Here is a 16,506-nt window from a genome sequence, read left to right as displayed (position 1 = left end):
ATACTGCTTACTGCCAGAAGAAATGCCTTTAACATTCCATAAAACAAGTCTCACGATAAACAAAAAGAGAGAACTACTGAATCATAACTTTCCCCTTAACATCTGTAGCTTTAATAGCTTGAAATCTCTCCATCTCACTATGGATCACATCCACAAGATGGGCAAGAGGCAAAGGAGGAGAAACATCTCGTTGCTAAGTCAAAGGCTGGGGATCACGCTCTTGTATATCCATGTCAGGGTCCAAAGAATGCTACAAAGCCTCAAGGCTACTATCACACTCAAAAATAAAATGGCCCAATTGGCTACATCGAAAGTAGCGTCCAGCAAATGTCCCCATTTGGGCTCAAAAACCAACGTTTGCAACCGAGGGACCTCAAAACGAATTTTAGTAGGCTGAGGTTTGCTAGTGTCCCAAAGCATACAAGCCCTGTTTCTATCACAGGAGGCCAAATGGGATTCCACCAACACCTTGCCAAGGGATCTCAAAACCAAAGGAAGAAGACGCCAAAGATGTGCAGGAAAATTAACTATCTCCACCTAGATTGGGCATGTCTGCCTAAGAACCTCTTGAAACTTTTCAAGGCCTCCATGGACCATATGGACCAGTTGACCATCCAAAAACAAAGGAATACGTTGCATAATGCGAGCATGCACATCCGGAGTACAAAAAAGGACCTCAAAAAACCCCTTTGGTCCATCATAAATCTCTTCCATCAGAGAAGCTTGCACTTGCCCAAGAACGTCATCATGATGGGCATCATCATCACAAGCATGGACTGCAGCCAAGCCCAAATCCGAGCGATCAAAGGAGTCCTGCCCGTAAAATAAAGAATGGCTACCCTCTCATGAAAGGCAGCAATCTGCTATAAAACTAGGTCAGTTCCCATGACAGCAACCGCATGATCCCCTTGCGGTAAAGAGCTCGCTTTACTCTCATTAGCATGAACATAATCAGACATAAGATTGTTGGCAGTGGCAAGCATGAACTGGAAAGACTCATCAGCCTGTGAGCAAGAAACACGAACACCTTGCTCAAGCAAATCTGGAGTACACAAAACTGGTTCATCAACCATCATCTTATGGCATTTTCCCATCTCATCCCCTTCCATGAATTGACCAGAATCCTCGGCCAAAGGGTCACCATCCGACTCAACCAATTCTTTCTCATTTCATGCCCAATATGCTCGTCAAGAAAGGCCACATCAATACCACTTAACGCCTGCGTATTAGCCATAATAACTCTCTCTCTCTCTCTCTCTCTCTCTCTCTCTCTATGTGCTGGTTACAAGATCTGTTCTCAACCCTGACTGGCTGTCTCAGTGTCTGTACAGAACCTGCCTCTGTCTTCAGACCTGTGTGTAGACTGCACCTGTTATGCAGTCAAGCTGTGCTGGACTGCACTTGTGCAACAGACCTCACGATGTGCCTTCAGACCCTCTGTGCAGGTTGTCAGTCTGCAATTTGTCAATCAAGCAGGTTTTCCCTGAAGCAGGTCGTCAGTCTGCTGGTGATCTCATCAGTCTCGAAGTGAGCAGTCTTTTCAGCTGTTTGCCATCTCCTTCCAGAGTTTGCGATAGGGCAGAATAGATCTCCTCTCTGTGCTGTACGCCAAAGGTCCCTCACAGGCCGCAGGTATACAGTGTGCCATCATGGACAGCATTTCCTCTCTCTCTCTCTCTCTCTCTCTCGGCCGGCTATAATCTATTCACTGTTGGGAGCTATCTTGGACTGCAGGCAAGTGTTTTTTCATCGTGGATGCAAAAATTGATGCTGTTATTATAGATTCGGTCAGATTCTGTATACATACACTCTCTCTCCTGAGAGGGCTGCTATTTCGCTGTTGGGAGCTATTTTGGGCTGCATACAAGTGCTTTTTCATAGTGGATGCAAAAATTGATGCTGTTATTACAGATTTGGTCAGATTTGATGCCTGAAGGTTAGGATTGGTGAGAGTAATCCGGACACACTAATGGGGCAGCGCAGGGCTAATCTGCATGAATTGGCATAGAGATATTGGTTGCTGTTTGGGATTCTTTGCTGCTGAATTAGGGCTTTCAGTGGGATCTCCTGATTGAATGTCAGAGATCTAGAGCATGGCCTCAATTCTAGTAGTTTAGCATGTTCTTCTAACTAGAAATTTCCAGTATAAGGTAAAGAAATACCATAAGGGTTCTGACATTTGGGACCAGTCTTTCTTTGTCTCTAAGCAGGAGCACTCTAGCTCACACCTCTATGTGGTCTATTTCATGACTTGTTTGATTAAGTAAATGTGCTTGTAGATTAGTAGTTAATACTTCCCTTCGGTTTCTAAATGCCGGTTTCAAGGGGCAGCATCACTCAGATAACCCAAAGAGCACCAACAAAAACATGATATCATGGGCCAAAAAAAAAAAGAGCTCCTGCAAGAAACAAAGACCCAAGGTGCAGAAGAATTGTCCCATCTTGCAATTGTGATCACCAGCAAGATGCAACAGCTCATTTGAAGATGAAGGGATAGTGCACAAGTGCATCAAATTTTAAATAATGAATCAAGACAGCGAGGGATGGATTTACTCAGCCAAATCCACAAGCCAAAAAAGAGTGAGTCCAAATAAACCTCTAAGGCCAATCACCAAAGCAAGCCAAAGCTGGGGGTATACAAATTAGTCTAAAACAGGCTCTTGTAGACATTAAAAAGGAAAAACCACACTATTCAAATATAAACTCATGGTAAGACAGACCAATAAAACTTTTGCTTTGTACATTTTTTTGTCACAGATATTCTTACATGAGCCAAGAGCATACTTTCAGATAGAGTTCAAAATGTTTACTCATAAGAAGATGGTTTCCCTGCTGTTAGCTGGCTGTGAACTTGTTTCCAGAATTTTACAATTTGATCAGCCAGTTTGAAAAGTATTGTTTGGTTTGACATATGTTACAGGGCTTTCTACGCATTGATGAACATCCTCCTGATGCTAACAGAGGCTTTGATCTTCCTTCAGCACTGATCACTTTTCCTGATCAAAACTGTGAAAGACATTATGAGCTTCTTATTTCTGATAATGAGGAGGCTCAAGACTCTCAATTACTAAAAGATTTTCAGGTAGAAGCTCGATAGACAATTTATTGCCTCTTGCTATCTCGTGTTGTTTTGAAAATACTGCCCTAGGTGGACAAGCAGTAACGTGAAAATAAGAACTCTGACTGCAAATGATTGATACAAATACAAGAGGCATCATGTTAGGCATGGTAAGCTAATAGCTTTGCTAAGGGTTTGTTTGAGGAGGGTTGGGAGCTAAGTAGAGTCAGAAAAACTCAAGTTATTTTTGCTTAGATGTCTAGTTTTCTGGCACAGATTTCAAAGTCCCTCTGGGGTGTTTCAAACTCATGTATTGTCTTCTTCTGTATGGCCTTCCCAATACTCCTTTCACAAAATTGAGCCTCTAGGTGACTGATGCAGTAGTTGGACTCTACATGGAAGGGATGATGTCTTTGATGAAGATATCTCTTCTCTTGAAAAATTGGTGGTATTTATCTTTACTGAAACACCAGCAAATTTGGATCTCTTTCATGCTTTGACCTTGCCATGTAAGCTGAACTGGAATCAAAGTACAATTTTACCCTGGAAAAAGGTGTATGGCAACTGGGCCTAGAAGATCTCAGATGGGTTATGGGTTTGAATGTCGGGTAGCTGGTCCTGTATACCTGTATGCATTCTGGGACATGTTTAAGTTGACAGTTGGCTTAGAATATTCTGGTGATGGTTTCTTGAATCAGGCATAAAACTGAGGTAGGATGAGTGAACTCATGCTGTACACTTGAATACTCTGAAATATCTACAGTCAAAGTACAGACAAGCAGAGCGTGCACCCCGACACTAAATAATGATCCAAATAAAGCCGTTTTGGGGCTGTACATGGAAATCAAAATAGAAATGAGGTAGGGAAATATACTAAATGAGTTGATTTCTCAACAAGGGTAGCTTAGAGACAATGAACTCAATGAATAATAATGAATGATTACTCAATAGAATACAATGCTCAATGCAGCAAACACACTATGGAGTTAACAATACTGACCCATGAACTCCCATGTCTTGAGGAACGGGGCAAAGAGTATGAGCTGGAGAGTATATCATACTTTGGTGGATCCCAAAATGCAGCAATGTAGCCTTCATTTGTGTCTGCTAGCAGCAAATGCAGCAGGAAGATGCCGGATTATTGAATAGACGGGCAGAAGATGAAGAGAAAGCTGAAAACACAGCACAAGATGATGATATGGCAGCTGATGGAAGGCCCATAACAGCAAAATGCAGCACTGGAGGCAGCGACCAGTCAAGGTGGCAGCAAGAAGGCAAAATGCAGCCCTTGAATAGGTCGTCTATTGTTGGTGATAGTAGTGCAGCCCAAAACGCAAGGCTACTAGTGAAGATGAGCAGTAAATGCAACCTGCAGATGGTAGATTGCAGCCGCCTTAGTGACCAGCCGGGTGATGTTGGCTGGAAACAGTCTGAATCTGCAATGGGTGGTTGAGAAGTAGGTGCTTGATGGTAGAAGACAATGGTGGGCAGCCTTGGTGGTTGGGATATCCTCAGCGAGAACGGGTTGTGGATAGCACAACTCTAGCACTTGTAAGCTGCAAAAACGAGATTGTGGCCGAGTGGAGGGTAGCATGACTATTTATAGAAAGTTTGGTTTTGTTGGGAATAAAGGGCCATCGTGCCTTTTATATGTGCACTGGTGTGAACACACCCTTAGCACATTTGTACTTTCATATATATATCTATCTATCTAAAAAACCTAAAGAGGTACACTCGTCATTGTACCCAGCAAGTCGTGCTCACTCTCCTCTCTACTCTGCACACACACACACACACTCTCTCTCTCTCTCTCTTTGTGCTGTGAGAAAGCATTGTGTGTCTCGATCCTTGCACTCCCTAACTTAACAAACTGGTATCAGAGCTCACAGGTCGTGCATGCTTTCTGGAGTTGGCACCAGTCGTCAGCATTTGGCAGTTGCAGGAGAGGTGTCACTGGTGAGGAGGAACTGTTGCAGGGTTGCAGGCGGGTAGGTGCTGTAGGAGTCCTAGGCGGGCTCGACGAGCAGTAGATGGCAGTATGCAGTCGTCATTGCAAGGCACATGACAGGTCGTGGACGGCGGGTTAGGCAGTGTGGCGACTGACGATCTGTGTGACTGGATGAGACAGCACGTGACGGGCTGGTGACGATAGGCGGAGGCGACGACCTGTAGGCGACTGGACGGCGACAGTCGCGCGGTGACCTACACGTTGGGTCAACCGAATGTGCACTGGTGTGAACACACCCTTAGCACATTTGTACTTTCATATATATATCTATCTATCTAAAAAACCTAAAGAGGTACACTCGTCATTGTACCCAGCAAGTCGTGCTCACTCTCCTCTCTACTTTGCACACACACACACACTCTCTGTGCTGTGAGAAAGCATTGCGTGTCTTGATCCTCGCACTCCCTGGCTTAACAAACTGGTATCAGAGTTCACAGGTCTTGTACGCTTTCTGGAGTTGGTAAGAGTCGTTAGCATTTGGCAGGTGCAGGAGAGGTGCCGTTGGCAAGGAGGATCTGTTGCAGGGTTACAGGCGGGTGGGTGCTGTAGGAGTCCTAGGCAGGCTCGACGAGCAGTAGATGGCAGTATGCAGTCGTCATTGCAAGGCATATGACAGGTCGTGGATGGCGGGCTAGGCAGTGTGGCGACTGACAATCTGTGACTGGATGAGACAGCACGTGACGGGGCTGGTTGGTGACGATAGGGGGAGGCGACGACCTGTAGACGACTGGATGGCGACTGACGCGTGGCGACCTACACGTTGGGTCAATAGACCCCCCCCCCCCCCCCCCCCCCCCTTTTTTCCTTTTTTTCTCAAAAAAAGAAGTTTTTACCCATCTTCTCTAATGGGGGTGTGCGCATAAGCACAGAGTTCAGATTTGTGCAATCTTGGCCCGAAAATTTGGGGCTTTTCCCGTATTTGGGGATTGTGATGTAGAACAAGATCATTTGTCTCAGAAATTGCAAGAATTTGTGACATTTTGCCTCCGACATTTGGGGCTTTTCATGTACATGCAAGAATTGGGCTGAAATTTACCCAATTTCTCGACATTGATGCACATTGGACCCCTTGCAATTTGGGGCTTTTGCTATTTGGGCGAAATTTGTGCACCGTTTGGTCATTTTATCTACATGCGGGTTTAATTCCATGCAATTTGGACATCTAGCACTTGGAAAAATTTGGGGGTTTTGCTGAAATTGCTCTATTTTGGCAAAATTGGCCTATTCTATGCATGTCAGAGACAGTGTAGATGTATGGTTGATGCTTTGAGCACAAAAATTTGGGGGTTTTGCTGAAATTGCTCTATTTTGGCAAAATTGGCCTATTCTATGCATGTCAGAGACAGTGTAGATGTATGGTTGATGCTTTGAGCACAAAAATTTTGGGGCTTTTGACCTTGCGTGTTAAATTTTGTGCCCGTTGGTACATGTACAACAGAAATTGCAGCTAAAATTTGGGATTTCTCATGTAATGTGATGTATTTGTCCTTGGAAAAGTTGTAATCAGTTGTTGAGTGCTATAGCACAAGGTTTAGTTCTTCTGAAAATTTATCTGCAGATCTGAAATTTCTGCTTTTATGTGGTTATTTATTGCTGGTTGGTACTTGTTTGTACCTTGGTCACTCATGTGACAGTTTGGGCCTGCATGTGCTGAATTTTTTGGTCACATTTTGATCGAAAATCATGGCTGGCAGCAGTGAGAGTAGTCATCTCATCTCATACACATTAAGAAGCTTGAAGGAGCACATAACTTTGCAGTCTGGCAAAAATAGTGCTATAATATCCTCTTACAGAAGAAGCAAACAAAGCCGATTAAGTCCAAAGGGGCAAAGGCCACAGATATGGAACAGGAAGATTGGGATGAGTTAAATGAGCTTGCACGCTCAACCATCGAGCTATCGATTTGTGATGCCTTGTTGTTTAATATTGAAGGTTTGGATTCCGCCTATGCGATTTGGACTCAACTAGAAGAAATGTATGCTCAGAAGAGTGCCGCAAGCAAAGTTTATTGGCTGAAAAAGGTTATGGATTTGCATATGAAAGAGGATACAACAATGTCTACTCACTTGAGTGAGTTTAACTCCATTTTCAGTCAGCTGTTGCCTTGAAGTTCATGATTGATGAAGAATATAAGGCTGCGTTCTTGCTTTGCACTATACCAGAGAGTTGGGATACATTCAGGACTACTATGAGCAATTCTAATGCGATCCTTCTGTATGTTGATGTAGAGAGTGCTCTACTCATGGAAGAAATGAATCGAGAGAACAATGCATCCAGTAAGTCTTCCAGTGCTTTGCAAACTAGGGGCAGATCACAACAGAAAGGCAAATCTGATAGCAAGGGACGCAGTAAATTACGTGGTAAGGATGTTTAATGCCATCATTGTGGCAAGAAGGGTCACTTTAAACGTGACTGCTACAAATCGAAGAAAGAGAAAGGAAAGGGCAAGAAGACAGATGATAGCAAGGAAGAGAAGAAATAGAGTTAGCCTAAGAAGACCAGTGTCAAAATTGAAGAGGTGAATGTAGTCACTCAAGATAGTGACAGTGGGAATGAGGTGCTTTTTGTCTCTTCACACTCTAGTACACATGCTTTACTTGTAGATACGGATGATGACATGCATACTTGGATTCTAAATTCAGGTGCTAACTATGCATGTGACATTGCAGGTATTGGCAGTGTCTAGTTGTAGTTTTCAGCATGGTTCTGTCTTAATACTTCAGAATGTATGGCATGTATCTCAGCTCAAGAGAGCTTGATTAGCATAGGGCAGCTAGATGATTATGGATTTCATACCACCTTTGGTGATGGGAAATGGAAGATTTGTAAGGGATCTAGGGTTATTGCAAGAGGTTGCAAGAGTGATGCTTTGTATCCACTTCATGTATCTAGTGTACGTGACCATGTTGTTGCCGTGATCGAGCAGCCAAGTGTTTCCTTGTGGCATGGCCGGTTGGGACACATGAGTCAAAGTGGAATGAAAGTGCTTTCTCGTTTGGGTTACTTGCCTTGTCTTCGTTATGGTGATTTTGAGCATTGTGATCATTGTGTTTATGGTAAACATGCATAAGACGTCTCTTTTGCTGAAGTCTTCTTCTCTAGAGTTAGTACATTCCGATGTATGTTAGATGCCAGGGTTATCTTTAGGGGGAAATAAATATTTTGTCACCTTTGTCGATGATGCTACATGGAAGGTATGGGTTTATCCTATTCATAGCAAGGACGAAGTGCTTGACAAGTTTAAAAAATTCTTGGCATTGGTTGAGAATTAGACTGATAAGACACTTAAGTGACTTCGCTGTGACAATGGTGGGGAATATGTGTCCAAGGCCTTTTAGGCATTCTGTGACAGCAAAGGGATAAAGAGGGAGCTCATTGCCCCTCATAATCCACCCCAAAATGGAGTTGCAGAGCATATGAATTAGACCATATAGGATAAGGTCCGTACGATGGTGTCTCATGCTGCATTACCCCATGGTTTTTGGGCAGAGGCTGTTATAACAGCCGTACACTTGATTAATTGTTCACCAAACAGGTCTTTGGGAGGGGGAGTTCCCTAAGAAGTGTGGTCGGGCAAGCCACCTTTGTATGCACACTTGAAAGTGTTTGGCTGCGAAGCATTTGTGCATATACGTAAGGAAGAACGTAACAAACTTGAGCCAAAGTCCTGTAAATGTATTTTCCTAGGATATGGTGATGAAGGGTGAAATGGGGTATAGATTATGGGATCCCGAGAAAAGGAAAGTTGTACGCAGCAATGATGTTATCTTCCGGGAAGATCGCATGCACAAACAACCCGAAAGAACACATAAAGTTGGTAGGGTTGTATTCCGGGAAGAAATACATTTTGGACCACAAAATGCGCCCGGTGTACAATAGCAAATACTTGCTGTAAATGAACCTGCAAATGTAGAAAATAATGTTGGAAATGATCAGCCAGCCATTGCTCATAATGATGAGCCACTGGATGTGCAGGAACAGCCAAGACAGCAAGCTTTTAATGTTGATTTGCAAGCTGAAATGCCAGGACAGCAAGGTGAAAATGGAAATTTGTAGGAATAGCCAACAAACAATGATCATTGGGTGAGGAGATCATTTGGGGCTGCTAGCCAACTTGATAGATTATTTCCTGGTGCAAACAATGTGGCTGATTATGTTATGTTGACAGACTGTGGTGAACCGCATTGCTTCAAGGAAGCAATGGACAGACAGGACAACAAGAAATGGTATAAAGCCATGTTGTCAGAGACGGAATCTCTTGAGAAAAATGACACTTGGGACTTGGTGCAGTTGTCTAAAGGGCAGAAAACCCTTCCATGCAAATGGGTTTACAAGATGAAGGTTACTTTTTGTTCCTTGCCAAAGTACAAAGCAAGATTGGTTGCGAAGGGGTATAAGTAGGAACATGGAGTTGACTTTGATGAGATCTTCTCTCCTATAGTCAAGATGACTACATGGAGAATCATTTTGGGCTTGGCTGTAGCTGAAGATATGGAGCTCATACAGATGGATGTAAAGATTGCATTCTTACATGGTGATCTGCATGAAGACATATAAATGTAGCAACCTGAAGGGATTTGTGACAAAAGGGAAAGAGAAGATGGTATGTAAACTCAAAAGGAGTTTTTATGGGCTTAAACAAGCACCAAGAGAATGGTATCAAAAGTTTGATACATTTATACAGTCTCAAGGTTTTCATAGAAGTCAAGTGGATCACTGCTTGTAGATTAAGAAGGCTACAGATGGCAACTTGATGACATGTTGATTGCTGGCAGGGATACTCATGCTTTGGACTCACTGAAGTTAGAGTGCTATCATGCTAGCATGGAATCCTATCTTTCATGCAAAGATGAAGCACATAGAGGTGAAGTACCACTTCATTAGAGAAGTACTTGACAGCAAGAGCATTGAGCTTGTCAAAGTGCATATAGATGATAATCTTGCAGATCTTCCGACGAAGGGTCTTCCAACAAAGCGGTTTGCTCATTGCCGACAAATGATGGGAGTTGGATAGATATATATATTTTAGCTTTGTACATACCTAGACTTAGCTGATTCTTTTCTCCTCTTAAGACACATTGCCTTTAGGTGGGAGGTTGTTGGAAATAAAGGGCCATCGTGCTTTTTATATGTGCACGGGTGTGAACACACCCTTGGCACATTTGTACTTTCATATATATATATCTATCTAAAAACCTAAAGAGGTACACTCGTCATTGTACCCAACAAGTTTTGCTCACTTTCCTCTCTACTTTGCACACACACTCTCTCTCTCTCTCTCTCTCTCTCTACTGTGAGAAAGCATTGCGTGTCTCGATCCTCGTGCTCTTTGACTTAACAAATTTCTCCCAATTAGGGCTTGTGTTTATGGGACATTGACTTTCTTTAGGAACACATTTCTTTTTAATAAAAGGTAAGTTCATCAATTAATTAAGTTTTGGTGTTGTTTTATAAGGCTAATGCATTTTTAGCTCAACACACCCTCTCAAGTCCAAATTGGTACTAGAAAGGGACTGTACTAGACCAAACCCTAAATTTCTTTTTTTTTGTGAAGGTGTTCCATCCCAAAGTAGCCAAGACATCGCACAAAGGGTGCACATTGGCTATCCAATGACCTATAAAGACGTAGAATGTCAAAATAAATCAACAAGGGTAGATAAAGGCGAAAAAAGCAAAGAGAAGTGCAAATCAAGGGAAGATGCAACTACAATAATTTTTTATCATAGTCCAAAGTTATACAATTAATTGTAATATTAATTTGAAATCTGAGCATAGCACATGTGCAAGTTGTAATATCTTCTTCCAAGTAGAAAGATCCATAGTTGAGCAAGGTGTGTGTACTAGGTTTTATTCACTTTTGTGATGGTTGATGTAATCTAATATATATGTATATATCATAAAAATTCGGCCAAGTGTCACAAGACTGTGACAACTATTACCTTTTTGTTGATTTCTTTATTACATATTTTATTTGGTTTTTCTTTTTGGAAGGATCCCTCTTGAAATCTAAACACCTGAGTTGCATGGCCAGCATGTGAAACAGACAGGAATGTCGAGTCAAGACTGGACAATTAAGGCCTAGTATAAGTCTGGAAGAGACTGATGGCACTGTAAATTGACAAGCCTGGAAGAGACTTGTGAAAGTGTATATGGACAAGTGTGTTGAAGAACTAGCCTGGAAGAGACTAGTCCAAAGTGAAGATGGACAAATCTTCAAGAGATTAGTCCATGTGGGGTCATCAGTGGAAATTCACTTTCAGTTGAGCTACATTACAGATTTAGATGTAGCCATAGTCTGCAAAGATGGTCAGAAGACTAGTGGGGATGCAATGGAAGCAACTCCTAAAATTTAGGGAGTTACTATTTTTGGACCCCAGAATCTGTTCGCGTCATTATCTTCGTTTTTGTACGAGGATTAATCTTCTGGTTTGTGCCAAGGTCAAATTTTGAACCGAGGATGGAGAATTTTAGACCGAAAGGTTTAAACAGGAAAATTGTTATATGTATGCCATGTGTCACAATTTGGGCATAAATTCCCAAAAGAGAGAGAGAGGGCAGCACAAAAACGAGTTTCAATGCATGGGGGGCTCATTTTTGTGAAAGGGAGATGGATTGCTGCAGATGGAGAGCTCTTGAGAGCTGGTCTACCTTGTCTATGATGCACAGAGGCTTGAGTTTGCTTCCTACTCTCTCTCTTTCTCTCCCTGACAGTATGGTTATGCTGCAGAATCGAGGGCATTTCTTTTGATTCAGGTACAGTTGTGTGGAATATGCTGTTTTTGCATGAGGCAAGAGCCTCTTTTCTCTAGGAACAGGAGCAGTTGTTTGCTGCCCACAAGCAGGGACAGGTGAGGGTGGTAACCTCACCAAGCAAGTGCCTGAAACAGCACTAAACCAGAACTGATTCTGGACTGTTCAGAGGGTATTTCAGAGCCTAATTGATGTCAGAATCAAGGGGCACTTGGCCCAGATGATGCAGGACAGTGCAGGGAACAATATGAGCTGAAAACAGGTGTCAGAACAGGTCTGAACCAGTAATTACAGTGGGCTGAATAGTACAGGGAACAGTATGAACTGAAAACAGGTTTCAGAACAGGTCTGAACCAGTAATTACAGCAGGCTAAAATGGTCAGTTCTGCACTCGAACCAGAAGTTTCAGACTTGGGCAGAATTTCTCCTCCTGATCAACTTGTTTTGGGTCAGTAATTGTACTGTTATGCTGCCAAATTTCACCCAGAATTGGTGAAAGACAGCTCATTGTACTCTCTCTCTTAAAAAAAAAAAGAAATACTGCAAGGGGCGCCTAACTTAGGGGCCAACAGGGTGTCTGTGTTGCAACAAGAGCATTCTAGCTTTCTGTATTTCTTCTTGATTCTGTGTCTTTAAGTTTAGGTAAATTGGGCGACTGTGAATTGGATGAAAGCATTTATATATTTTAGTTGTACACTACCGCCCTTCCCAGTGAACAGGCCGGTTTCACCAAGAGCCGAATAGGAGAGACGGATACCCAACTTAAGTGAAAGCCCAAACTCTAAACCCTATGTATAAGAAATTGAAAAGTGAATGGATAAACTCATTCTTTAGATGATGATTATCTTACCAAGGGAGAAAAATAATACCATGAAGAAGAGGCGTCCCTATCCAAGATGGTCGATGATTGTATCTCCTCCATTGCATCCACCATGAGATGATAGAGGAGGCCAATAGTAACCCCCTCCATGTTCGTCATGTGAAGCCCCTTGTAGATGGGAGTAACGGCAACGACAATGCCTCTCACATCCATCCAAAATTCCTCCTTTAAGCAAAGCCTTTGAACGCCTTTTTATTCCACTTGGCTTGATGTGGACTTCCCTTCAAGCTACTCCTTAAACTCATTTGATACGACCGTTTTTTGTAGCTTATTGCGAACGTCATAGAGATACTCAAGGAGAAGCCATATGACCGTAAACCGAGTCTTCAAGGGCTTCTTCAACTCCAAGTCCGAGTATGAGCAATAAATCGTAAGAACTCAGACCTTTGAGCTGACAAAGCCAATGATTGTGCAAGTATGGTTGACAATCCTTGCCACCCACACCAACTTGCCTATATCTTCCCTAAGAAGATCTAGACAATATGTAGCTCATGGTGTCCATACTATGGACAGAAACTCGGCCTCATGTACAATTCGAGGCATTGTCTGTGACAATTGGTACCATATTTTGCGGCCCAACCTACAAGATTATACACGATGAAAGTATAATAAATTTGGGAGGTAAAAAGAAAAGAGAGATTACAAAAAATAATGGATTTAGAAGCATTACCTCAATGATGCCTTGCCGTATGTGCCGATACATGAACGAGCCTGTGGTTCTCCTTCCCGTTGTGCCCGCATCTACTGCTCGTAGGAAGTATGTGCCAAGTGGGCAAGAGATGAGGATGTTGATGATTGTTGTAGTGGAGTCTGTGCGTGAGTTGAGCTAAGAGTAAAGGTGCAAAGAGTTGAGAGCAGTAGAGTGAGTGGGTGAGCACGACACAATGGGTATTCGGTACAATGACTAATATACCACATTTTAGGTTTTGAATATATATCAAGTACAATGTGTAAGGGTGCATTCACACCTGAACACACTAAAAGGCACGGTGAGCCTTTATTTCCAACAACCTCCCACCTAAAGGCAATGTTCTTGATGGTAGAGAAAATAATCAACTAAGTGTATATATGTACAAAGCTGAAAGACATATATACTATCCAACCCCCATCATCTGGTAGCAATGAGCAAACCGCTCAGCTGGAAGACCCTTCGTGAGAAGGTTTGCAGGATTATCATCTATATGTACCTTGACAAGCTCAATGCCTTTGCTGTCACGTACATCCTTGATGAAGTGATACTTCACCTGTATGTGCTTTGTCTTTGCATGAAAGACGGGATTCCGTGTTAGCATGATAGCACTCTGACTGTCACAATGGAGGATAGGAACCTCTGTAATCCCAAGCTCTCTCACCAGACATGAAAGCCATAAAGCCTCTTTGCATGCCTATGTGGCAACCACATATTTTGCCTCTGTAGTAGACAGTGCAACACACTTTTGCAGCCTAGATATCCAAGAGATTGCTCCTCTTATGAGCATAAACACATATCTTGAAGTAGACTTCTTGCAATCAGGATGGCCAACATAGTCTACATCCGTAAAATCAACAACATATGACTTTTGCTTACCAAAGCAGATACACAAATCCTTTGTGTCCTTAAGGTATCTCATGATACCCTTCACTGCTTCCCAATGCTTTTTACCAGGATATGCCATATATTTACTAACTACTCCCACCGCAAATGCAATGTTACGACGTGTAGCAACCATAGCATACATCAATCTACCAATAGCTGAAGTATATGGTATCTTGGCCATTTCAGCCTTACCATCATCTGATATAGGGCTATCGTTTGCACTGAGTTTCACATATGGAGGCAATGGTACACTAATACCTTTTCCCCCCTCCATATTGAAACATTGTAGAACTTTCGTAATATACTCTTGTTGTGATAGATAAAGAAGATCCTTTGATTTGTCTTTGAGTATACGTATGCCAAGAATGTGATTTGCCTCACCAAGATCTTTCATATCAAAGCTATTGTGTAGAATTTGTTTTAAGGAGTCCAAGGCATGAACATCCTTGCCTGCAATTAGCATGTCATTCACATATAAACTTAGGAGAATAAGGTTGCCATTTACTGCCTTCTTGGTATATAAGCAGTGATAAACTTGAGAACAATGAAATCCCTGAGATTGCATGAATGTATCAAATTTGTAATACCATTTGCGTGGTGCCTGCTTCAGCCCATACAGACTTTTGTTGAGTTTACATACCGTGTGCTCTTTTTCCTTTGCAACAAAACCGTCAGACTGCTGCATATAGATTTCCTCATGTAGATCACCACGTAAGAAGGTGGTTTTTACATCCATCTGTATGACTTCCGTGTCCTCGGATGCAACCAAGCCCAAGATGGTTTGCAAAGTAGTCATTTTGACTACAGGAGAAAAGATTTCATCAAAATTAATTCCATGTTCTTGCTTGTACCCTTTAGCAACCAAGTATGCCTTGTACTTGGGCAAAGAACTAGAAGTGACTTTCATTTTGTAAACCCATTTGCAGGGTAGCACTTTTTGTCCTTTTGGCAAAAGTACCAACTCCCAAGTACCATTCTTCATGAGAGATTCCATCTTTGATAGCATTGCTTTTTGCCATTTCTTACTATCCTGACTGTCCATTGCTTCTTGGAAGCATGATGATTCACTACAATTTGTTAACATGACATAATCAGCCACATAGTTTACTCCAGGAACAAATCTATTTGGCTGTTTTTGCACTCTGGTCGACCTACGGACCCAGTGTTCAAAATTTGCTGACTGTTCAGCCTGTAAATCTGCATTGACAGCTTGCTGTTCTATAGGTACAGCTTAATGTATAATTGGTCTAGGTTGTTCCAAGTGCACACATTTTTGCTGAATTTGTGGGACATCATGGGTAAGATCTTGTTGATCATTTACAGCATCATTCCTGCATTTTGAGGGATATTTTCAGCAGGTATTTGCTGTTGTCTAATGGGCATTCTTTGCTGTCCTATTGGTACATCCTCCCAGAATACAGCCCTTTGGGCCTCCTCTGTTCTTTTGGGCTGTTTGTGCATGCGATTTTCTTGAAAGATGACATCATTGTTGCCTACTTTTCTTTTCTCGGTATCCCATAATCTATACTCCATTTCACCTTCATCACCATATCCTAGGAAAATACATTTACAGGGCTTTGGCTCAAGTTTGCTGCGTTCTTCCTTGTGTATGTGCACAAATGCTTCGCAACCAAACACTTTCAAGTGTGCATACGAAGGTGGCTTGCCCGACCACACTTCTTAGGGAACTCCTCTTCCCAAAGACCTGTTTGGTGAGCGATTAATTAAGTGTATGGCTGTCATAACAACTTGTGCCTAAAAACCATGGGGTAAAGCAACATGTGACAACATTGTATGGACCTTGTCTTGAATGGTCCAATTCATACGCTCTGCAACACCATTTTGGGGCGGATTATGAGGAGCAGTAAGCTTCCTCTTAATCCCTTTGCTATCACAAAAGTCTTGAAAGGCTTTGGACACATATTCCCTACCATTGTCAAAGCGAAGGCATTTTGACGTCTTGCTGGTTTGATTTTCAGCAAGTGCCAGGAATTTTTTAAATTTATCCAAGGCCTCATCTTTGCGACGGATCGGATAAACCCAAACTTTGCGGGTGGCATCATCAATAAAGGTAATAAAATACTCATTTCCTCCTAGAGATAATCGTTGCATTTGACATACATCTGAATGTACTAACTCTTAAGGGTAAATACTTTAGAGAGAGAGATTTTTTGTGTGACGTTTGAGCATGTTTACCATAAATACAATTGATCACACTGTTCAAAATCAGCATA

The 16,506-nt window shown here is 42.2% G+C and overlaps 1 protein-coding gene across 1 annotated transcript in view; it reads left to right on the top strand.

Moving 5' to 3' along the window:
* Positions 1 to 1,374: 1,374 nt before the first annotated feature.
* Positions 1,375 to 16,506, top strand: part of LOC148008690 (GPI transamidase component GPI16-like) — a 30,008-nt gene continuing 14,876 nt past the window's right edge. Inside the window, exons 1-3 of the mRNA XM_087674072.1 lie at positions 1,375 to 1,546; positions 1,735 to 1,787; positions 2,921 to 3,082. Of these exons, the coding sequence (XP_087530198.1) occupies positions 1,375 to 1,546; positions 1,735 to 1,787; positions 2,921 to 3,082 (387 nt within the window). The remainder of the gene's footprint in view (positions 1,547 to 1,734; positions 1,788 to 2,920; positions 3,083 to 16,506) is intronic.

This window comes from Lygodium microphyllum, unplaced genomic scaffold, assembly GCF_053477565.2.
Source record: "Lygodium microphyllum isolate KBCC unplaced genomic scaffold, Lygodium_microphyllum_v1.1.10 scaffold_83, whole genome shotgun sequence".
Taxonomy (NCBI): Eukaryota; Viridiplantae; Streptophyta; class Polypodiopsida; order Schizaeales; family Lygodiaceae; genus Lygodium; species Lygodium microphyllum.
Note: the sequence above shows the minus strand (reverse complement) of the source record. Positions and strands in the feature narration are given on the sequence as shown.